This window comes from Sorex araneus, chromosome X (genome assembly GCF_027595985.1).
Source record: "Sorex araneus isolate mSorAra2 chromosome X, mSorAra2.pri, whole genome shotgun sequence".
NCBI classification, from domain to species: Eukaryota; Metazoa; Chordata; class Mammalia; order Eulipotyphla; family Soricidae; genus Sorex; species Sorex araneus.
Genome location: NC_073313.1, coordinates 203094114 through 203119402, shown reverse-complemented (window position 1 = coordinate 203119402; position 25289 = coordinate 203094114). Strand labels below are relative to the sequence as shown.

Genomic DNA, 25289 nt, shown 5'->3' with positions numbered 1-25289 from the left:
TCCAAATGAAACATTGACAAAGTCTCTTAGACAGGAATGAGATGTCTGACAAGTACTGAACAGTATGGCATAAGGTAAATGCATCAGAAAATGCTAATGGGTTCAAGTTACCTTCTCTGGACAGCTCAGAGGACAGAAGGTTTATACCAATGATAAGGGTTATCATCTTAAGAATTATTCTACTCTCTTCCATGCCTCCAAGTCACAGTATGATGAGACAAATTTCACCCTTGTTTTTTTTTGGTCAGGGCCATACCCAACATTGCTTTGGGCTTACTCCTGGCTCTGCACTCAGGAATTCCTCCTGGTGGTGCTCAGGGGACCAAGTGGGATATAAGGGATTAAACCTGATGGACTATTGCAAGACAAACATCCTATGCACTGTACAATCTCTCTAGCCCAAGACAAATTTCACTCTGAAAATGGTCTTTATCTTCTAGTTTCTTGCTTAGGAATCAACCATTCACAGAAAGCTTTGTGTGTTTTGTAAAAACAACATATATTCTAAATACACTTAGGAAGGGGCAATAATTTGATTTTGCAATCTTCAACTAATAACACTCTATTGACCTATTATGTTTTCATAACTGTTTGTTTTTATAGCTAACATGTTGTCATCTAAAATAATTCATATATTGATATTCTTGAGGAATTATAGAAAGCATTGTGATGATTTGCAGGTCATTAGACACTAAGATGAGTAGAAAAATCTGGTACAAAATGTCTCTGATTGAAATGACAGTTTAAAGCCTAAAAATACGAGGTCCAATGAGAAAAAGATTCTTATTGAGACATTCTTAGAATAATATTCCATCCAACAATAATTACCTAAAGTAAAAATGCATATTTTCATCATAGTTCATAGAGATTAACCAGCTAACAGACAAATATATTTAACAGTTTTCCTGTACTGGAGCATAGCCTTGAGAAAATCACTGATTTCCCTGGTTCTGAAACAGTGAGGAGATAAGCCTCTTCAGTTAGGTAGATATTTTAAGCATGATATTCCTCAGCAGAATTTATTGAAATATTGGGAAGGCAGAGGTTAATTCAGAGGTTAAGCAGAGGTTTCACCGGCAGACAGTCTAGCCTATTTTATTTCTTTTTTCTGTATCTGTAGACGCTGACCTTGAACCTGACCTATCACTGCAAAGAAATCATGCCACCTGCTGAACAGCTCTCCAGTCCCCACCCCCAAATTTCATTCTTAAAATAATATTTATTTTATGGCTTCTTGCTTAGGAATTAACCAACACTGAAAGCTTTGTGTGTTTTGTAAAAGCAACAATATACTCTATGTACACTGACCCTTCACAATTGGTATAAGTCAAACATGACTAGCATAGTTATGTTATTTTTGGAAAAATAGCGAACTTTTATTGCAACCATCACAGTATCTACATAAAAGCATTCATTCTTACAGGTTTTTGCCTCTTGAAAATGAAGAAATAAAGCATAATATAATGAAAATATTTTTCACAAGACAGGTTCTAATTCCTGTCCTGATAGTGGCACAGTAATTAAAAATTTTTTTGTTTGTATTTTTGTTTTGGGGCTATATCTGACTGTGCACAGGGATTACTCTTGGCTCTGCACTCAGGGTTCACTCCCAGTGGACTTGGGGAAACTACATAGAATGCTAGGATTTGAACCTGGGTCAGCTGTGTGTGCAAGGTAAGCGCCCTAACCACTGTACATTGCTCCAGCCCCACAAAAGCAAATTTTGTGTCTGACTCAAATACCATTTACTTATCTTAAAACTGACGGAAATTTCCTTTGACTAGGTTCACCTCTAAAATGCCCACAGAGGGCTGGCGAGAGTTCAGATGGTAGAGCACTTGCTTTGCATACAACTTACCAGGATTTGATTCCCAGCATCCCTTATGGTACCCCAACCACTGTAAAAAGTAATTCCTGAGTGCAGAGCCAACAGCACCACTGGATGTGACTCCCAAACCAAAAAATACAATAAGTAAAAATGCCCACAAGACCCAAAAGAAGCTTGATCTTTCAATGATAAAATCTTCTTCCACTGAATCTCCTGGACTGGAGCAATAGCACAGCGGGTAGGGCGTTTGCCTTGCACACAGCCGACCCGGGTACGATTCCTCCATCCCTCTTGGTGAGCCCTGCAAGCTACTGAGAGTATTCCTCCCGCATGGCAGAACCTGGTGTATTCGATATGCAAAAAATAGTAACAACAAGTCTCACAATGGAGACGTTACTGGTGCCCGCTCGAGCAAATCAATATAGCTGACAGTGTTACAGTGGTACTGAATCTCCTATGTGAGACTGAACAAGTGAAACCTGTCTTCTATTGAGGAGTATCAGTCACTCTTGGTCCATTCAATGTCTCCAAGGTAGCACTATAGGTCCAGGTCCCATGTCACCATATTATTAGATTTTTATAGAAAGTCCAGCAATTCCAATTTGGGGTGGGTGTGGGGGCAGCACCCAGCAGTGTTCAGGGCTCATTCCTGGTGGAGTTGAGGTGGGGACTATATATGAGTTGCTGGGGATCAAACTTGGGTCAGCTGCTTGCAAGGCAAATGTCCTATCCACTGTACTATAGCTTCTGCTCCAACAACTTAGATTTTTAAAGTTAAATAAAGTTAAAATGATATTTTTAAAAAGAAAAAAAATGGACTATGTAAGAGTCAAAGTAAACCTATGTGTGAGAGGAATGAGGACTGTGGCTGCCATTTTGTGACCTCTGGTTTTGGGATCCTCCATTCTTCTTTGCTTCTGTGACAGGGTGAAGGAATAGGGTCAGTATGGGACCATAGAGCATTCATCCATAACTCTAATCATCCTTACCATTTCGTTCAATTAACATATGAATACAGTAGGGAATCAGAGCAACCACAGTTAGTGGGATGGATGCACTTTTACAGAAAGACAACACATAAAATAAGTGTTCTGGATGGGTGGGGATCTTGATGAAATGGTAGAGCTGCAGAATGATTAAGGAGGCCACTATGCAGAGCAGCCGGAAGTTCAGCTTGTAGCCATTTTCCCCACGGCAGCTCCTGAGGAACATATCAGAGTTTATTGCAAGGCCCAATCCAACAAGTACCCCAAGGTTTCTCACAAGTCCAGCAAAAGGCGTGGTATCAATGTGGATCCACTCGGGGTTGGCACACCACTTTTTGGCTATGGGTACAGACCACAGCAAGTCAATGTCAAGTACTCTAAGGAGCAAGTAAAAGCAGAGTGCAAACAGGAAGAGGAAGAGGTTGGTCTTCAGGTATGTGGCCAGGCTGGCGGTTTGGATGTCTGGTGTGTATTCAAAGGCCTCTGCCACAAGCATGCCTGTGGATTAGAAAGAGAGAGTGAAGATGACTAACCCCTAGAACCCTGTGGGAATCACTTTTCTCTATAGCAAAAAAACTTGGTCATGACCTCTAGTAATAAAGTACATTAGATCCCCTTGTTTTGCCCATTTCCTAACATTTTTCGTTATTTGTTCATTTTGGCACCACATCCAGTGATATTTCCAACTCATTACAGGAGGTCACTCCTGGCATTGCTCGGGGCACAATGTAATGACAGGCATTAAACCAGAGACTCCTACACACAAAGGTAATAACTAAAAACATGCAGTTTCTTCGATGGTCTTTTCACCACCCCACTTAGTATGTAGGTATCATTCAGAAGTTTGTGGCATGAAGTGACAATTCATTTTACGGTCAGAACACTAATCTAGGTGCTTTTTAATTAGAATTGTAGTTGTCACTGTTAACATAGAGATTTTTTTTAAAAAGATATATGGGACAGGACTGTGGAAATTCCATCATGGTGAATGCTTCTTTAGGAATACCAATCAGCTGCTAAATGAAGTGCATAGTGCTGTAAAAATCACTTTAGGTGTTTCAGATGGTGGTATGGTATACTGGTTGGAAGGCCACTAATCAGTTCCCCAAACGCAAAGCAGACTCTCTGCAGTAGTGGTTTGGAAGTTGGACTTAGCTTTAGTAAGGTCATCACACACTTATATTGTCAAGGAAGACTGTATATGGATGAATTAGGACTATGCTGAATCATTTTAGCTCCCAAGGTAGAACTTAATATCAGTGACTTAATAGAAATACTTGAGACTGGGAAGCTAATTACCATCTGACAACATAAGTATACATATATATTGCTAAAGCTTTCAAATGACACAATTCAAGGTAAGTGATATTTACCACCAATTACTCCAAGAATAACTTGATGAGGAAAATGTGTTGCAATGAATACTCTGGAAATGCAGACACTGATTTGAATCAACCAAAAAAGACTCCACAGAAGTGACCGGGTCAATCTACAATAGAAGAACAGATGCAGGTGTATAAAATTACATCATTCATAAAATGAGAGGGTCCATAACAGATATTTCTCAGAGGCATCTTCTAGCTATTATATCTATCTACTATCTATCTATCTATCTACATATATACATATCTATCTATCTATCTATCTATCTATCTATCTATCTATCTACCTACACACACACACACACACACACATATATATATATAGAGAGAGAGAGACAGACAGACAGACAGACAGACAGAGACAGAGAGAGAGAGAGTCTTTTTCTCCTCTGGGGAAAAAGACAATTTCTCCTTTGGGGGTAAAAGTGTATTTCCATATGCTCATAGGATTTTAAAATATTTAGTAAAAAATCTTTAATAGAGGCATTTCTATATTTATCAATGCATCAAAATTACCTTGTGCTATATATCCTGAGATTTTTAATAAATGGCCATAAAAGGACTTCAATTTGAGATCCTGATAATTATCTTAATGCAGTAAGGGAAGTTTGAATTTGGGAAACCACTAATATCCAAAATTGTCAAGAATAAATCACAAACAATTTTTGTCTGTGTGATATATACAACCTTTTAACCTTCCTCTCTCAACCTTACTCTGTTTGAAGAAAATGCATTGGAGAGTCGTTTTCTCTGATGAAAAGCACACAAGTATGCCACAAAGGGCAATTTTCCTTTGAACTTCATAGACTTTCAAGAGTCCTAATCCCTTGTTTTTTCAGACATAGAAAATAAGGAAAAGAAGACTGGCATTTAGGTTACTAATTGATGATTATAAGGAGCAAAGTACCCAAAAAACCTCATTAAATTATTAAAATTCAAGCAATGCTCATCATTTTATTTTAAATTGCTCATTTATCCATATTGAGTTCTAGAAATCTTTGGGGTTCTGTATATTTTGCTTCTGAAAAGACAAAACTTTAGTTATTGAAAGTTTATGATGAAAAAATTTAAAAGGAAAGTCTATGGATGAAAAAAAAAGAATTTTGTTTTACAGTTTTTGGGAGGGGCACACCAGATGATACTCAGGAATACTCCTGGCTCTGCACTCAGGAATCACTCATGGCAGTGTGCAGGTGACCATATTGGATGTCAGGGAACAAACTCAGGTCTGCTGCATGCAAGGCAAGCGCCCTCCCAGCTATACTATCACTCCACCCTGAAAAATGAATTTTTCAAATAAGAAGCAAGGGTCATTAATATGAAAGGAGAACAAATTGAAGGATATATTGTAACCATCACTGTATCACTGTCATCCCGTTGTTCACCAATTTGCTTGAGCGGGCACCAGTAACATCTCCACTTGTCCCTGTCGCTTGCTAGTGTAGCCATTGTAATATTGTAATCATACTTAATGATTTTTGTTTTATAATTTTAATTATAATTAAATAAGAATAAATAATATTAAACAACATTAAGGTAAGTAGTAAACAATTTGTTCATTTTGATGACTGAAAAAAAAGTTTCAGTAATGAAAATCAAAGAAGAGTTAGGGTGTTTTTAAGAGATTTTTTTTTTAGGAAAAACAAATATTATTTTCAGGTTTGGAAATTAGAGGATAAAATTAACTACGAAGAAATGCTGGTGAGACATATAAATTCCTGCTTTGAAAAGTGTCTATGAATAAAAATGCTATTTTTCCCAGTTATAACAACTATCTACTGTTATTTGCTTTGGATAATGGCTACATTAAGGTATACAAGCCACAGTCTCATTTAATTAAATCTTAAAGGTGTCCAAATTTTTAGGTTATTTGTTTCATATAAAATTCAAAACTATTCTAAACAATAGAATGTCATGAATCTTAGAGATTTATTTTGGAAGAACTGTTACATAATGATATAAGTCATAGTATTTTTAAAGCAATTAAAATCCAAATCTCAGGCAGTCTAAAAATTTCTAATTAAAGTGACATTTGTGATCATTTTAATGATAAAGTATTTTAGAAAAGAACAAAAGGGGAAAGACCAAATCCCACAAAATTTATGAGTAATCTCAAATTTGAGAAATTTCTAAATGCTATGAATTTAGGTCTTTCTAAATGTTCATCTACCTACATTCAAATTCAAGTTTCCCTCTAGGATAATGTTTTTAAATGAAAACTTTGTATGGCTTTTAAATCTAGAAAGTAATTTGTGTCAAAAGCATAGTCTAGTCAAAGAAAGAAGCATAATTCTACAAAATAAAACGATATATATATAAAGGGATGAGTTTCAAAATTTAGCCAATATTAAACTAAAAGACTTCAGATACAGAAATATTTTCTTATTTTAGATGATTTATTTATGAATTACAAATGTGTTTATTATATTAAAGAAACCCAAAAGCACATTTAATAAATAATTAATCAGTTTAAAAGTTCTAATCATAATATGACAACAGCTATGAGCTAATTAGAATAATACATTAAGGCAAACTATTTATTTTCTATTCATTTTGTCCTTTGTCCTACTATAGAATAAATACTATAGAATAAATAGGTTTCAGCAACTAAAAACCGTAAAATGAAATTCCAAAGAAGATTTTCTACACTCACAAGTGTCTTATTTCAGAGCTATAAAAACTGAATAAATCTAACCTGTGCAGAGTGGTAGACCACTTTTCTATTCGGCAGACAGAAGGGCTCAAGGCAGCAGTTACCATGACATACCAGACACAGAAAGAACCCATTGCATGGCCTGATGGACTTCCTGGAACAAGAAAATATCCATCCAGTTGAAAATGGCTTAGTAGATTATGAGTGGTCAGAAATACACAATAGAATAACAGTCATGAAAATTTCAAAGGAAATAGAAATGATCAATAAGGTGTGAGGTATATATAATAGATTTAACAATAAAAAAATTAAGTCAAATTGGGTCTTAGAATTCTGCTTTAAATTTCCTCCCACATATTTTTAATTGATTAAATTATAGAAATCAAAACTTCAAGGCTAAATTAATCTCCTACAGTCCTACTTATTCTTCATATTTAATTGCTTTTTTAATTGATGAAAAAATTAAAGTACTTGGATCTTAAAGCAGATTGCTTCATTTGAGTTAAGAAGTCAAACACCTAAACAAGATCATATCTGTGTGTGACTTAGCAATTAACTTACAATAGACTAATAAGTATAAGCAATCACTTCTCTGCCTATTGTGTGGTCAAAGACTGTAGTGGGAGAATTTTTGTTAGGAAATGAAAAAGAAGAAGCTATACGGTGACATTAATCTGAGAAGAGAATAAACTTGCCAACAGGTAGCTTCTCAACTGACAGAATGTCTGTACCATGTTGCCTGAATATTTTTATTTTACTTTGAATACCTCCTTGAATTTTCTAACAGTTGGAAATTCATCCAGGTTAAATGCTAGACTCTTCTTGAAATGAACTAAGTCAAACTAAGACAAATCTATTTCTTAGAGATTTATTTTTTTAAATGTATTTGCTACTTGGGAATTTTATAGCCAGAATTCTATAAATGTAAGTAAAGGGTAACTTATAAGGAAGGATATAGAATTTTTATAGCATTCCCTCTCCCCACCGGAAAGTGTCTATCATAAGATAAAACACATGCTAAGAAATGCTGCAATGGAGCAAAGTAAGATCGCAATGGTATCAAAGTAAGATCGCAATGGTATCTATCCATCAACCCGTCCTTCCAACTGTTTCACAGAGATAGTATACATAACATTCCTAACCAGATGGAATGCATAATATATTAGAAGGCCATATACATAAAGAATTACAGTATAGTGCGATCAGAAATATGTCACATGTGTACTTTTGTGGGAACAAAAAAAAGATATTTATAAAATTCATTATGAGACTCACATTCACTATATTCCATTAGCTTCAGAAAAGACTCTTTTGTTGTGTAATAAATTGAGGCAAATGCAACACACCCATAAAATTAAAATGGTAATGTTATTTTCCTACATACTTATTTCAAAAAGACTTCTGTGAAATTCAACTTTCACAGAAAATACTTTATATTCATATAGGCTCTTATAGTAAAAAAGTAACTGTGCCCAAATTCTGTTACTTATATACTAAACACAAGAAATTTTATAGAAATAGTTTCCAAATTAGTGGTAATACTTTCTGGTGATAGTATTAGCAGAGAGGATTTTCTTAATATTAGGAATTCTACCTTCATGCATGAGATTTTCAAAAGACCTGTAATTTTGAAAGTTGCTCAGAAATAGATAAATAAACACTTCTAGAAGTTTGACAAAGTTCTTTGGGAATTTTTTAGTTGATTTTTTAAAAATGTGAATTAAAGCACTGCATTATTCTCCCCAAATGCCAAATACAAAATAATTTGTGAATTATTCTTCTAACTTATCCTTTTACAAATAACCAAATAAAATTTGATTATCAAATTTCATTTCCTTATCATCAGAAAATTTAATGCATATGAACTTTTAGCATTTATAGTCAGGAAGGTCTCTTTTTCACACTACATATAAAATACATTTATTATATTATAATACTTAGTTACTGTTATAATATCCTTAATCACTTGAAGTTTCAATAATTGCTTACCTGGACCTGTTTCACATGTAGCAGGGAACTGTTCAAGGCATGGACTTGAATAATTTGGGTAAATCTGAGTTTCTTGGACCCACCAATAGGGCCGATGACCAAATAATATCCTGTGTTAACAAAATATAATTATACTTACAGATTTAAATATGAGCAATTATGTGGAAACAAACCATTTTAACGTATAAAATAACTCAAGCATGAGTGAAGTTCATATTTTTAACAACAGAACTTGGTACTGTTCTATCTCTCACTCTAAAGGATGACAAAGTTTTTTGGAGATTGTTTCAAATAAAAACAGGGACTTTTTCCTATGTGGGGAAATCCTGAGGGTGTTTTGGTATTTAGATTGAGAATATAAAATTGTTCCCTGGAAATAGAATTTTTCTGTTTATTGTGGGTTTACTCTTTTACCAAACTTCTTAAGCTAACCACAAAATGCCTACTCTAATATTTGATACTTAATTATATGTCAGGGATGCATTTCTATACTGTTGGGGTAAATATTATTTTAAACTAAGCATTTTAATTTAACTGATACGTTTGAAGGATTTTTCAAGTAAAATGATGTGCATTTGAAATGTGATCACTAAGCTAACTTGATAAACTAAAGAATAAACTTTGGAAAAATATAAAACAGAAGTCTTACCATTTAAAGATAAGATTGAACCAATCCCCAATGACCGCTACCCATATCATTTTGGTTCCAACTGTCTGATTGAGTTGAAACCAAAGAGGAAAGTAAATAGAGAAAATATTCCGAGGGTCTCCAACATTGGACATAAAATTTAGAAAGTTGTAGTAGGCTCTGTAATCCTTTTGCAAATGCTGAATAATAAGCACTCCATCCCTGTGAAGGAAATCCATCTTGAAAGAGAAGCAATTCTAAACATAAAGCAACTAAACTGTATGTGCTCTGAGTTTCATTGTTTTTATATGGTGCACTTGTGGCGTGTTCAGCCATCAGTTCAGCATGTGACGCTGACCATCTGTGGAAAGGGCAAGTCAGCCCTCCTCTGCTGAAAAGCTTACATGCTTATGATTCACTTGGCTCTAAAGAGGTGAAATTCATGCTGATCTGTGGCAAATTATGATCCAATTTGGGGAGAAACACAATGAATTTCTTATACAGCCTCCTTTTTGTGTCAACAGCTGGATGGTGTTTGCTTGAAATTTTTTGCAGTTCATCTCCTTCAAGGGTAGACATTAATAATTTCTATGCTTGGCTAGAAGATTGCACAAATAATTACTGCATGCCCAATAGCCCTTAAAGCCAGGCATTTTAATTTAAAACAGGCTGACTCTTTGATTATTTTATTGGGTTTTTAGGAAAATGAAGGAGTATCTGGGCATAAAATATTAATGTTGGTGATATTGTTTTATGATTGAAGACTTTTATATCTAAGTATTTTTGTATTTACTAGCAAAAATGATATGCTATATCTGACCCTAGAAGGAAATGTATGGACTATTTAAACTCTGGAAGGATATGTGTTACTTTGTGATTATAAGGCAAGAGCACAGAACTAGAGTTAATTGGGCTTATAGAGCTGTTTTAGGACAAAGTCATATTTTATTAACTAGAAAGTATAATTAAGAGCAACAGGGAATTGTTCCTATGGGAAAAGATAGAAATAGACTTCAAAGGTCTTTTGACTAATCAGAAACAAACTATCTTCTGAAAACAGTGTGTTCAGTACAAGTGCTCTGAAAACACTGAAACAAATACATAGATCTGAAATAAACAGAAAAACTGCTTAAAGAGATTTCTGGATCCAAGTCAGAAGTGACATGCTGAATATAGAGGCTAAGTTATGTCTAGGAAGATTCATGAGAAAATCAGTAAGTCAAATCCAGAGGCAGAGGGCAGAGGTGGTTAACTTTATATGTTATCTAGGCCTTCACATCATTACCTTGAAAGATTAGTCTCTTTCACTTAGTAATATTTATGATCTGTGACTATGACTTCAAATTTCTCTTGGAGTTCTGCCTCATCATTTAGCGTCAACACTGCTCTGAGGAATTACATCTTTGAAATTTCTAGCCTATGTTCTCTTCACTGGAGAAAATTATTTGACTAATCATTAAAATATTTTTTTTAGTTTTTTAAAATACTATACTCTTTTAAAAATACAATACCATTGGGGAGGGGAGAGGGGAAAAATACAATGCCTATCAGAGACAAGTGAAATTTCTAGTAATGGGATTTAGGCATTGGTATTTAAAGAAAAGAAAGTGAATATGCTAAAGTATTACCTATCCTTTCCCTATTCTACCTGATCCTCTATCAGAAGTGAATCTAAAAGAAGGTTCAGTGACATTTAATGTGTGTAAATTATTATATTTAACAATATTTTTTGTTAAATTAGATTTCTGTGTAGTCCAACTTCTTAAGACATCAGAAAAATCTTTCTCTAAAATTAAAAAACCATAATCTAATGAGAAACTATGCAATTGATGGTTGTCTGTATATGATTTGGGTATTGTGAACCAGAGGAAAGAAAACAATGGTGACAATTCAAATGTACTCCTCGAGAAATAGGAGAGACCAGTGCAATGTTCCACATTGATTTTTCTGTGAGCCCAACTGGAAGGATCTTAAAATATAAACTGGCTTCTGTCAGTGAGAACAATAGTTTGACAATCACAGGTGGTATTGCAAGTTATATTATGTCATTTTTTCAGAAAGTGACTTTAAATGGTTATCAGGAAATGAATATTAGTCCATATTCACAGTGAGAGTTTTACCAGTCCCTTTATTATTTCTCTGATTTCTGACTGAAAACATTGGATCTCCCTATGTTTGCTATTTTTCCCAGGCTAGGTTTTTCTACTTGTGTGCTACTTGATATTAAATGATACCAAATGATAAAAGATTTGGGTAGATTAATTGTACTGAAAACTCATTTATGTTTCTAAATGTTTTGCATTTATGTTCTTCCTCTTTATTTGCCTTTATTTGCCTTTAAGAATACTATATAATACTATATCTTACAGTAAATTTCAACATCAGCATCCAGTATCTCTCATTTAGCAGTTAGGAGATGGACAAGAAACTGCTCCAGGTCATTTTAGTGTCAAATCCCTATTTGGAAATGAAATATAATTTTCAGAGCAATCTTTTTCCTGGACTATTTTGTGTGCAGTTTACCTATGGCTAACTCTAGTAGTAGTGGAAGCAGCCTCAAGATGAAGAGAAACTAATTCCATAATAAACTTTATCAAGTGTTTTCAACTACCAAGACCTCTAATTCACCTATGCCAGCTACAAAAGCTTCTCTGTATTGTCTTGAGATACAAATGACTGATATAGAAACACCTCTGGACAGCTGCCAAATCACTAAGAGATACTATCTCCCACCACTTTAAAGTTCTGTTAGATGACTCATCCTATATTTAATATCAGAGACTCAGTGTTTTAGAATTATTGTCACTCAGGGACTACTGTTACCAACTCAGTCTGAGATATTCCCAAAAGATATCAAGTGGCACTAAAATGTGCATAAAGGTAGCTCCTTTTCATGTCCTATTACTGATGGCCCTATCCTGTAGACAGTTTCTTCTCTAGATACAATTAAGTACAGACTTAAGTGAAGAACACCAATAATAACAGAGATTGTTATTCTGATATTACTAAAGCAAGAGTCAGCAACCAACATTTTCATTTTCCAAGGTTTTACGTGCACTCAGGAGACTAGGAAAATTATAGTGATATCAAAAAAGACATCAGGTATGTTCTGATTGGAAGTTGTTGGCATGGTCAAGTTGGAGGTGGGTTCACTAGTGAGAACATTCTATGTGATTGGTTGGAAGAATGCCTATGGATTTCTGTAATTGTTCTTGAGTTGAAAGCAGGGACAAACAGGGGAATTGTTGGTCATTGACTTAGTCCTAACCACTCTAGGGAGATTGCTTCAGAGATTGTGGGCCATAGTTGTATTATCTGGTCTATCAGATATATATTATTTGGTATGATCATTATTGTCGATTTTTATATTCAGTCTGTCTCAAAACAAACTGAACAATCCTATGTCAGTAGTTGTTTATGTAGCATCTAAACAAGAAATCAAATAATCTTTGGGGCCAGATAGTACAGTGTGTAGGGTGCTTACCTTGCATGTGGCTGACCAGGATTGTATCCCCAGCACTCCATATGATCCCCAAAGCCCACCAAGAGTGATCTTAGAGCACAGAACCAGAAGTAACCCCTGAGCACTTCTGGGTGTGGCCTCAAAACTGAACAAAAAATAACAATGAAGGAATCTTGTGTTTCCTGTGATTTTATACTTCTTACTATTCATTGAGTTTAAATGAAGGCATATGCTTGCTTACCATAGATGAATCAAGTCATTCAGGTTTTACACTATTCCAAAGCTATACTTCTGGCTTTCTTGTTTTGCATATTCAGGGCCTGTAATTTCCATAATCTCTTTAATGAGCTATAAAGAAGAACATTGCTTTGCCTTGTCCTTTTCCTTAGAAGTATTTGAGCTATATATTTTACAATATACATTTTATTCAGAAATATATTATCCTTAAATCAGAGATGAATAATATCAATTTTTGTCTTATTAAAAATTCATATTCCTGCTCATTCAATACTTCAGAGTCTGTGGACTGTGATGAAAGTACCTGCACATTAACTTTTTATTTTAGGTAGTTATGTTAGAAGCACTGATGATCTCCTGAGGAACTAAATAGTGCTGTGGACTATGGGGTATCAACCAAAGCAAAAGCACCTTAATTTCTTTTGCCTTCTACCAAGGCCTGTTATATCTCTTTACTCATTGCAGTTCATCATTTTTAGTTTGTTCATAGCTTAGCATATATCTATTTCTTTAGAGATGCCCTTTTCTTGTCAGCATTCATTTCACAGTGCTTTCTCTCATTTTCTCCCTTCGGGGAGGTTGGGGAGATCATTTGGGCCACATCCTGTGTTCAGGGGCTACTCCTGGCTGCTCTAGGTACCATTTGTGATGCTAAGGATCAAAGCAGGATAATCGTGAATATTTTTTTAATCAGAGTAGAGGCAATGCAAAGTGAAAAATGTTACCCTTTTACACTATTCTTTTACTTCTCTTTTACATATTGACATCTCTGTCTCTTCCTTCTCCTGTCCTTTCTCTTTTCTCTTGTTCTCCTTTCCCATCTCTGTGCCCCTGTGTTTCTTCCTTTCTCCCTCTTGTAATGCTTACTCAGCTAATGCATTTGTGTCACAAGTCTTGACAGTTCCCTTTAGCCTGAGAAAAAGAGAGAGCAAGGAGGGAGCAAGAACAGCATCAAGGGAGAAAAATCAACTCTGAATTATACACCATTATAACTTGGAATCAAGTCAGATACTGTCAACATGGGGGAAAGTCTTCAAAAAACACAGATCCAACTACTAACATCTTCAACATCTTTTCTTCCAGCTTTGGAAAAGCTCTTTCAATTTTTCTTTTTCCTTCTTATTCTATTCAATGTATAGACCTCTGCTGTGCTGGTAAATGCACCTTTAAGGAGAAAAAAAATCTTTAAGAAATCTTTAACCCAACTGTGCACTTAGGTTGAATATTAGCCAACTCTCTCCACCACTAAGCCAGATTTAGGGCTAGAATTGGATTTATCTCAAGATCACTAAGTTTCTTAAAATTGTGCGCAAAATGTTATAGTGCACTTCTTGGAAGAAGGCTACAGATTTTCATAAACTTCCCAGGATAATCCTTGACCCACACAGGTTAAGTGTAGCATAAAATTCAGTTATCACATCCAGTTTCCATGGCATATTTATCCACTGTCCCACTCGATTTACTTGCTATAAGGACTTTTTTTCCCTCTCAATTACTTTTTACTTTTAGGGGCCACAGTCAGTGGTGCTCAGGTGTCCTGGAACCACTGGAACCACTCCTCAAGATGCTTGGCTATGGCACTATGGGTCTGAGAGTTTAAAGCTTAGATCCAGGGATCCAGTACTAAGTCTAGTGGTACTCCAGGGCCAGCTGGTACACTTCTGCAGGTGCTCTTGTGTGTGCGTGTGGGGGCAGGGCGGGGATCTGGGAAATAAGGAGACATGCAGTGCTGGCGATCAAACATAGGTCTCACACACATGCTAGACATGTGCTCTACCATTTGAGCTATACCCCTAAGCCTTTTCTTAATGACCTATTTAAAAGTATCTTAATGCTCTAACATTTCCCCCAAATCTAGTGTTACTGCTTTTCTTTTTGTTAATTCCAAAGGTTGATACATTATTCAGAGATGTTTAACTTTAGTTTGTGTTACTGACACAGTAGCAATAAATGGAATTATCTTTTGGAGACACTGATCCTTAATGTCTCTTTTCATGGTCATTATCCTTTTAGCACAAGCTTATCTACTTCCCTAAAATAAATTGCATTTGAAATCTTTTCAATGTCACCTTGCTATATAAAGTGGATTTATGTCAGACAAAGTTTAGACCTGAGTGACTCTCAGAAAATAATTACCTCTATTCTGGCTAGCATCCCAGGAATATTGGCATTCCATAATGATACTATTTTAAGTGATCCAGCAAAGACTGTTCCAGGCACACCCTCCCCCATTAGTTTCATCAAGCATCCTTCCCTAGAAATGATTGTGAACTACACTTCTGTCTACTTTTACTAGGATCTATAAAGGGCCCAATCGAATTCCCCATTGAACAGCAACCTTGATTTTCTTCACAGTAGAGAGAAAATATTTCATAGCTGAGTTTGTATTTTATGGGTGGATTAAAGAGTACCTACTAAATGAGGCTGTGGCTGCCAGACTTTATTGTTTAACCAGAATTGTCTTGCTGAAACAGATTATTGGGACCCATCTCTAGTCTTTAATCCAGTAGGAGTAAAGAAAGTTTTAAGAAATTGCACTTCAGACAAGTATTAAAAAATTGGAGGAGTGTCATCTGTGGAATATAAAATAACAGAGTAGGAGACTAACACCCAAGAATAGTAGTATATAATACAAGGAGGTTGGCTCCATGGCTTGTAAGCTGGCCTCACATGCTGGGGGAAAGGCAGCCCGGATAGAGAAGGGGACACCTAGTAAAATGTAGTTGGAGATTCTACGCGGGAAAGGAGATGCGTGCTGAAAGTAGACTAGAGACTGAACACGATGGCCACTCAATACCCCTATCGCAAACCTCAACACCAAAAGGAGAGAGAGAACAAAATGGAATACCCTGCCACAGAGGCGGGGTGGGGGGGTGTTGGGGATGGGATTGGAGGGTGGGAGGGATACTGGACTCATTGGTGGTGGAGAATGGACACTGGTGGAGGGATGGGCTCTCAAACATTGTATGAGGGAAATACAAGCATGAAGATGGATAAATTTGTAACTGTACCCTCACAGTGACTCACTAATTAAAAAATAAATAAAATTTTTAAAAATTGGGAAAGTGAGACGGGGTGCAAAAGTGATTTATCCACAAGATTTTCTTGTTTTAAATGGAGAAAAAATTTTTCCTTTGAATGTTGAAGGACTGAGAAAACCCAACCCAATTTATAACTCCAGCCTCTTCTGTAGCCTCTTCAGTAAACTTTCCCAATCATGTGGAGGCTGACATGCTTTTAATTATAAATTATTTGAAATTATTTTTTTCATGTTATTTATTTATTCATTCATCCATTCATTATTTTTTTCAGCATAGGCATCTATAAGTTTGGGTCACTTTATGTAGGACACTCTCAAAGATTGCCAATTCAGGGACCGGAGTGACAGTATATCAGTTAGGATGCTTTACTTGCACGCAGACCACCCAATTTCTATCCCTGGACCCTATATGTTCCTTCAAGCCCCACCAAAAGTGACCTCTAAGTGCAGAGCCAGGAGGAAGCCCTGAGTGCTGCTAAGTGTGGCCCCAAAACCAAAAAAAGAAAAATATTACCAATTTAAATGTTAATTTATTCAAAACATTTTTACAGAAGCTCCAGAAGCAACATTAAATAAATATCTGGCTATAGTGTGACCCAGTCAAGGTGACACATAAAACTAACCATAACACTCTAGAAAGAAATATTATTCAACCTTAAAAGGGAAAGAGATTTGATATGTACCTGCATCAAAGAGGAAACATAAAGGTATTATGTTAATTAAAGAAACAAGTCAGTCATGAAAGGACAGAGACATTACAGCTTTGCTTCTGTGAGGCATTATAATAGTCAATGTCAAAGAGACATTAGAATAGTGGTGATGGGTGATGTTGAAGAATGGAGTATAGTTACTGCTCCACGAATATCGTTTCAGTTTTGCAAGATGAAGAGTTGTGGAGATGAGTGTGGGGCTGGTCATGTAACAATGAAGTTGTATTTATTGCCTTTGAACCATACACTTAAAATGACTAAGATGGTCAATTTTGTGTTATACATAAAACTGTCTTTCTCAGCATCATTGAATGCTTTCTGAGTTATTGAAAAATGTTATTGGGCCAGAGCGATAGCACAGCAGGTAGGGTGTTTGCCTTGCACATGGCTGACCTGGGTGCAATCCTCGGCATCCCATATGGTCCCCCGAGCACTGCCAGGAGTAATTCCTGAGCACAGAGCCAGAAGTAACCCCTGAGCATCGCTGGGTATGACCCAAAAAAAGAAAAAAAAAGAAAGAAAAAAAAGTTATTTTCTTGTAATTCACTGAAAATTTTTACAATTAAAAGTCCTAAACTTCGCAATTGCAGCACTGTAGCACTGTCATCCTGTTGTTCACCAATTTGCTCAAGCGGGCACCAGTAATGTCTCCATTGTGAGACTTGTTGCTGTTTTTGGCATATCGAATATGCCACGGGTAGCTTGCCAGGCTCTGCCATGCAAGGGGGGGATACTCTTGGTAGCTTGCCAGGCTCTCCTAGAGGGACAAAGGAATTGAACCCGGGTCAGTGGCATGCAAGGCAAACGCCCTACCTGCTGTACTATCTCTCCAGCCCTAAAATTCGCAATTGTAAATTTGTAAAAGATTTGTAACCTTTTATAATTTGTAAATTGTAAAAAAATTCAGTGAACACTACTAAATTTCAAAAACTGTGGAACCATCACCCCAATCAGTTTTAAAACATCTCCTTTAACCCTGAAATTACCTGTGTCTTTGTATACTTAATGCTTTATTTTCTTTTGCAACCTCGAACAAGCACAAAGCTCTTTTCTAGCTTTATGTCTTTGACTTCTCTAGATATTTCATATAAATGTAATTATAAAATAAGTACTTTTGTATATGAGCACATCCGTCTGACATGTTTTAGTAGTTTTTCATAAATAAAAGCTTCTTACTATTTTTAATACTTTGATTAAATTTAGTCATTAAAATGGTTATTTTTGATAATTTTGTATAATTTTATGTTTCTATTTGGGGAGGAGAGAATTTGGCGACTTTTTCACTCTACCATGCTAAAGGTTTCAACTTTTTTTTTATTGAATCACCGTGAGATACAATTACAGGGATTTCATGTTTGAGTTTCAGTCATACAATCATCGAAGACACATCCCTCCAGCAGTGAACATTTTCCACCTCCAATGTCCCCAATATCCTCCCCCCATTCCACCTCTCTCCCTACCTCTATGGCAGAAAATCTCCCCCATACTCTCTCACTAGTTTTGGGCAATATGGTTTGCAATACAGATACTGAGAGGCCATCATGTTTGGTCCTTTATCTACTTTCAGCACATCTCTCATCCCAAACGATTTCTCCAACCATCACTGACTTAGTGATCCCTTCTCTATTCCAGCTGCCTTCTTACCCAGCTCATGAGATAGGCTATCAACCATGGAGCAATATTCCTGGCCCTGTCTCTACTGCCCTTGTGTGTCAGTCTCATATTATCAACGTTGTTTACTTTTTTTTAACTCTGTGAAGAAAATAAAACACTCCAAAGACTCCAAGTCAAACCAAGAGCTAAAGGATGATTCCTTTTATGATATACTTCTTTTTTATTAAAGTCATTATGAGAAGAAGAATTTTCTTGAATCATCTCTTCCAGTACTTCCTAACCTTGGAAATGCAGAAATCTAGAGCATTGGACATTTCTATTCAAAAGCTATTTGATTGCAAGTACTTTTTATCATCTGTTATTAATCTACATTCTGTAAAAGGAGATTCCTTTTCTTCCCAAGTCATAATAGTGATGTTAGTGGGGGGCATGGGGAATTGGGGCAATAGTATAACAGGGAGAATGCCACTACCCTCCTGGCTGAACCACCACTGGAGAAGTGGTTATGGTGGAGGAGGGGGATAGGAAGAGGACTGGGGCAGTTAGGATTGATGAAGTAGGCCATAAGCACCTGCCCAGAGTGGACATGTGCAGGGAGAGCTCAGTAGAGGTCTGACTAGCTCCTTACAAACTACATCCAGAGCCTACTTGATCTGCACAACTGTAGGAACTGGTCCCCACTGCCGAGAATTGGGGAGCCCATGGCCTTGGGTAGGAGTGAGGGTTTACTCTTTGCAGGAAAAGGGTATTTTACATTTCCCAAGTCAAATTCTCTACACTTACAGCAAAGAATTTCAGAATAAAACGAGTGGTGAAGTAAAATACTTTTGTGGCGAGAGAAAGAGAAAGAGGGGTGAGGGAGGCAGGAAAGAAGAGAGAACAAAGTAAGCAAAGTAAAAGAACACATCTCAAGTTGAGGTGTGAGTGGATGCAAGACAAAATGATAACTTTGCTTTTGCATAGTTTGTTTTCTTGGGTTTTCCCTAAACTTCCCAGGCCTGAGGATTTGTTGATAGGTTTTTTTTAAAAGTGGTATTGTCAAGGGAATTTTCAGTAGCCTTTTCTGTGCTTTTTTGGGACCTTTTGTTACTACTACATCTCTTCAAAGGAGGGTTAGCCTTCTCTGAGTTAGTGTTGGCACCAATTAAAGTCTTATCAAATCCTGGGCCTCAGTAATAGTACAGTAGGTAGGGCACTTGCCCTGCATGCATCAGCCAGGGTTCAATCCCTGGCACCCTATATAGTTCCCTGAGCCTTACCAGGAGTGATCTCTGAGTGCAGAGCTAGGAGTAAGCCCTGGACACAGCGGTGTGGCCCACAAAATAAGCAAACAAGCCTGAATCCTGCATCTTCAAAGTGTCTTTGGGAATGGTGACAGTAATTTATTTTCTTTAGATCATGTATTAGGTTCTACTTTTGGTTTTTTTGGATTTGTGCCAAATCACTCCTGGCAGGCTCAGGGGACCATATGGGATGCTGGGATTAAACTCTAGTCAACTGTGTGCAAGGCAAGCGTGCCTACCTACTCTACTAAAACTCCAAACCTGCTTAGTTTTTTGCTTCCAGAGAAACTTATTATCAGAGACTCCTTATTTTCCTGCTTCAATAGACTTTAAAATTTCTAATGTTCCCTGTGAATGTATATGAGTGTACATGTTCTAATGTGTTGGATATTTGTGTGAGTACAACTGTGAGAACGTGATGTTTATACTTCAATAAGGTTGAGGACTTTCGATTCTCACCATCATCAATGTGTTTTCTGTTCCAAGCACTGCTGACAATATAAGGATATCTCAACAATCATAGGTGCAGTAGAGGACAATGACCTTTACTCTGTGTTCCTGGATCCTTTAAAAACTCAAGAAGAATTACATTTTCAGTGAAGGAGTAATAACTTGCAGTCAGCTTGAGATCAACTCCTATAGTCATCACCTGAAAACACCTCCAAATTGGTGGTTATAAGTGCCATATACCTCTGTCCTATCTACTCCCACCACCCCTGAAAATGAACCCTGGATTATGGGTTATCACTTCCAGAGGGTATCACTGTATCACTGTCATCCTGTTGTTCGTCAATTTACTCGAGCAGGCACCAGTAACGTCTTTATTACACTCAGCCCTGAGATTTTACCAGCCTCTCCTTACTTGTCTTTCCCAACGATTGGAGGTTCTTTCAGGATCAGGGGAATGAGACCTATTGTTACTGTTTTTGGCATATTGAATATGCCACGGGTAACTTGCCAGGCTCTGCCATGAGAGCAGGATACTCTCCATAGCTTGCTTGACTCTCCAAGAGGTATGTATATATCTGTTACTGTATTTGGGATATGAATACACCCCGGGGAGCTTGTCAGGCTTCCCAAGCAGGTAACAGACTCTCAGTAGCTTGTCAGGTTCTCCAAGAGGAAAGGAGACTACGTATCCAAACCCTAAATACCAGCATCACCACCACATCATCATATGTATGTATCATCTCCAAGAGAGCTACCCCTGGCATATTCAATATGCCAAAAACAGGCTATTAGATGTTGTTTCTGGGAGCTTGGTTTTATAGTCTCTGGATGTTGGCCATTGATGGGATTACACGGCGCTGGGGGCAGTTTCTGGGTGTGACTGCCTAGCTACTGGAAAATGGAGGATCTGTGTGGAAGACGCCCAGTCCCGATCTGAGCAGCCTCAGCCCCGGGTCCCTTACACTTGGGTTCCTCTGTCTGTTCCTTCATGCCTGAGGCTCATCTGCATGTGTGGAGAGTGGCCTCGAGCATGGCTGTGGCTGAGTTCTGGAGGTCTTCAACTGTCGAGACTCTGCTTGGGGGGTGAGGGGAATGGACAGGGAGGGAAACGCATCTCATCCCCTCCAAGGGGCCCTGGTGAAGACAGCCAGGCACAGGGGCAAGAGACTGTATAGCTCTCTTCCGGGAGCTATTTAGGGTAAGGGTGAAAAAGAAAATAATGCAGGGAAGCCCCCAGATTTGGGGACTAGTGTCCTAAAGTAGGATTCTGGAGAAAGACTGAAGTCCTTCACCCTTTATACCTTTTTAATAAAGGTGAATGGGTCAGCTTTTCTTTTTTTTTTTAATGTTTCAAGAGTGCTGGCTCTTACAAAGGGGAAAGGATGCTGAGGTCATTATCTTCTGGTGTCTCGATCCAGCAAGGTCTCAGTCATCCAGGTTATCAAGCATTACCAGGATCTCCCTTGTTGCCTTCCATACCAGGTGACTCCCTTCTTAAAGGATAATATTCCTAATCTTGCCCTCCCATTCTTCTTGTCCCTATCAAAATCATTTGACCCTTTTCTAGAAAGGAAAATTTTGACAAATAATGGCAGTTTTTTCCCTCACACCATTTTTTTTATGATTTTTATACAATTTATTTTCGTAAGGTAGTTCACAGTAGTTCATTACAGATAATATTCAAACACCCAACCGACCAACAAGCATCTTCCCACCACAATAAGAGAAAAGTGTGTGAAAGTTGTTCTGGGGCCATTTAAGCCCGTATATACAAGAATATAAGCAAGTATGTTAAAATCAAACACTACTACTACTACTACTATTTTAGGTACATCAGTGGGCTAGAGGTCATGTGGCGGCTCCAGGAGATTCTGCGTCACTCTCTCCTGGGAGCTTTATTTTTTAGTCTTTGGATCTTTGTTGTTGATGAGATTACATGGCTCTAGAGAGGCTGGGAGTGGGTGGCCGGTTTGTGGGCGTGGCTGCCAAGCTACTGGAAAACTGAGGACCTGGGTGAAGGAGGCCCAGTCCCAATCCGAGCAAACTTGGAGATCTCAGCCATGGGATCAAATACCTGGTTTCCTCTATCAGTTTCTTCATAGGTGAGGCTTGTCCGAGCATGTCCCTCACACCGTTTTTGAGGATCAGCTCTGTGAAACAACAAAAAGCAATGGACATTTTTGAGGCTGCTATAAAGACTATATCAAGTGAGGTGATCATTTGCCCTAGAATAAGAGCCAAAGAAAGACATACTTTTACTCAACACTCTGATAAAGACTAATATTAAAAACAGTGAGATGGAGACTAGATTAGCAATCTTCTGTGAATCTCATTAAAACTGACATTTATCACCAGAGCTTAAAAATGAGTGTTATCACACATTAATTTCAGGGTTGACATGCCCAATTCATAAACATTTACTTTACGGTAAATACTATCAGACACCAACTGACTAGAATTTTGACTAATGAAATAAAAAATTCCTGAACAAACACTTATGGAATGAAAAGAGACATTACAACAAAGTATATGTCTAAGTTAATTTGTCCCTAGACCAGAAACCTTCATTACGAGAAGTTAAACATAAATAATGATAACAATATGTTCTGACTTTATTCGTCTTAATTTAGCTCTTGGGGGAAAAGTGTCCAATATTTGATATACCTGACATGTTATTTGCACATTTATTTCATTTTTGGTGTTTGGATTCTTAATGTTAATGAAGCATAACAAAATAGTAAAGCCATTTTAACCTATAATCAGGGATTTTGGAAGTCAAAGAAATAATACCTTAAATTTCATAGTACTTGTCATACTTATTTTACATTCCTTATATCATATAACATCCATATTCTTTTTCACATTTTTCTTTAGTCCCTAGATTGACAAGAAAGATTTGAATTGTGAATTAATTTTATCTTGGAATTTCTGACCAAGTGGCTTCCTTACATTTTTGCTTGTTCTTTGACAAATTTGAGTTCATAGAGAATACTTTCTGATTCTCAAGGAATGAAGTAGATCATTTTGATAGGGTTACTAACCCTTCTAGCTTAAGTTCTTTATGATGACAGAATTTTGTTCTAACAGTTTCCCAAAACATTCTTACAAATGGAGGAGCAGAGAAAAATAAATTTCTATAAGCACTAAGAATCTATTCTGAGGACCATGTGAATGATTTTGTCACTAGTAATTGGACAAATAATGTAACAAAAATAGTGCACTCAAGAGGCCAGAAAGAAAGAGTCTGCAGCAAGATGTTCATTCCAGTTTAAGAACTATAGTTATATTGTGTGTCAGTGTGAATATCTCTAAACATTGCTAGTGAACCAATGTTTTCATTTTCTTGTGGATCATATTTTACCAGAATCTATCAAGAAAGCATTAGGCACATTGTTCAAGCATTATTACAAACTAAAGGCACAATTTACTGTATGCAACTATTAATGACTAATAAAATGACTAAATCTGTTTCTTAATATTGTTTAAATTTTAGTGTTTATTATGCTAGAACGCTAATGTAAAATACTACAAAAATCATTAAATGAGTAATGTTAAATAAACTCATGTCACTGATTCATTAGTTCACTTAGATTGGGTGGAAATGTTGTATTTTGAATTTATCCAGCCATAGCAACTGGCATATGTTCTTATATTAGGATTCGACAAGTGGTCTTATTGCATTGTAATGGGAGTCATATAGCTCACCTTAACTAATGTAATAATTCATTTGGAATAATTTATCTCTTTCTCTGCCAACTTAGATTTGTTTTTTTCAAGATTCTTATTTACATGCATTTTAGTATGTCTAGATACTGTATTGGAAGGTAGGGAATTAATCATAAACACAAGAAATCATGCTGAGTAACTTATGTTATACAGGCCTGTTCCAAGGCATTTATATTTATTATTTTTTGGTCTTCACAATGGGCACAGGAGATGGTAGCAGTAATAGTTATAGTAGTAGTAATAACTTCACTTTATAGAGTAGGAAACTAGGTTTAAAAAAAAGCAGGAACTAGGACATCTAACATATACCTACCTCACAGGGCATCACTCTGCAGCTACCCTGATCTGCAAGACAGTTTCCAAAAGTATTGCCTGGGTTACAATAGAACTGAAAGATTCCAATAAAAAGTACATGACAGTTGAAATGCATGGCATTTACAGCAGGGTAGGAAGTCTATAAAGGAAAGTGATTTTTAAGGACATGCCTCAAGATTTATCCGAGTGTCCCAGAATGCTGCTATCCTTATCTGCTGCTTATATAAATGGAACACTTCCTTCTTGGCCTGCAGTGCATGAAATAATATTTTAAGTATTTTATCGTTGTCTACTTGTCTACTAAGTGATTTGTTTTTCACTTCACTGTAACTTTCATCCCGTTGCTCATCGATTTGCTCAAGCGGGCACCAGTAGCGTCTCCATTGTGAAACTTCTTGTTACTGTTTTTGGCATATCAAATATGCCACAGGTAGCTTGCCAGGCTCTGCCGTGCGGGCAGGATAGTCTCTGTAGCTTGCCGGGCTCTCCGAGAGAGATGGAGGAATTGAACCCGGTTCATCCGAGTGCAAGGTAAACACCCTACCCACTTTGCTATTGCTCCAGCCCCATACACAAATAGGTGAAATACATATATTATGTTATGAGAGGGATTATATCATGAAGACAACACAAAAACTAGAATTTGGCAACATATGACCTTATGACTTGGGTATTGATATAAAAAAAGATTCCATAAATGTGATACCAGTTTAATCATAATAAAGCACTAACTTTTGTTACTTATGTATTTTTTAAAAGAGACACACACACAAAGAGCAAGAAATTGTTCAAGAACACATTTAGTAAATGATGGAAATTGGATTTCAAACGCATACCGTCTTTCTGCAAAGATGGAACAACTAGCCTCAATGCTACTGAAGTAGAGGTAAATTGGCTAGAAGGGATGAACCCTTGGATCTCCCAATAACATCCGCTGAAACTCAGCATGCTAAAACCATAATTCATCAAGCTCCTGCCTCTCTAT

The 25289-nt window shown here is 36.8% G+C and overlaps 1 protein-coding gene across 1 annotated transcript; it reads right to left on the bottom strand.

Moving 5' to 3' along the window:
• Window positions 1-3287: 3287 nt before the first annotated feature.
• G6PC2 (glucose-6-phosphatase catalytic subunit 2) lies at window positions 3288-9705 on the bottom strand. The gene is made up of 4 exons (XM_004601133.1): window positions 9488-9705; window positions 8839-8948; window positions 6892-7003; window positions 3288-3312 (listed from the first exon to the last, which is right to left on the bottom strand). The coding sequence occupies exons 1-4, from the start codon at window positions 9703-9705 to the stop codon at window positions 3288-3290; spliced, it is 465 nt and encodes a 154-aa protein (XP_004601190.1).
• Between the last annotated feature and the right edge of the window lie 15584 nt (window positions 9706-25289).

What these genes read in the sequence shown, in the direction of transcription:
- G6PC2 (XM_004601133.1), bottom strand. Translation starts at nt 9,705, where the DNA reads ATGGATTTCCTTCACAGGGATGGAGTGCTTATTATTCAGCATTTGCAA. An exon ending in TTCAATCTTATCTTTAAATG is followed by an intron (nt 8,949 to 9,487) that starts GTAAGACTTCTG and finishes TTGTTAACACAG; the next exon opens with GATATTATTTGGTCATCGGC. An exon ending in TACATGTGAAACAGGTCCAG is followed by an intron (nt 7,004 to 8,838) that starts GTAAGCAATTAT and finishes TTCTTGTTCCAG; the next exon opens with GAAGTCCATCAGGCCATGCA.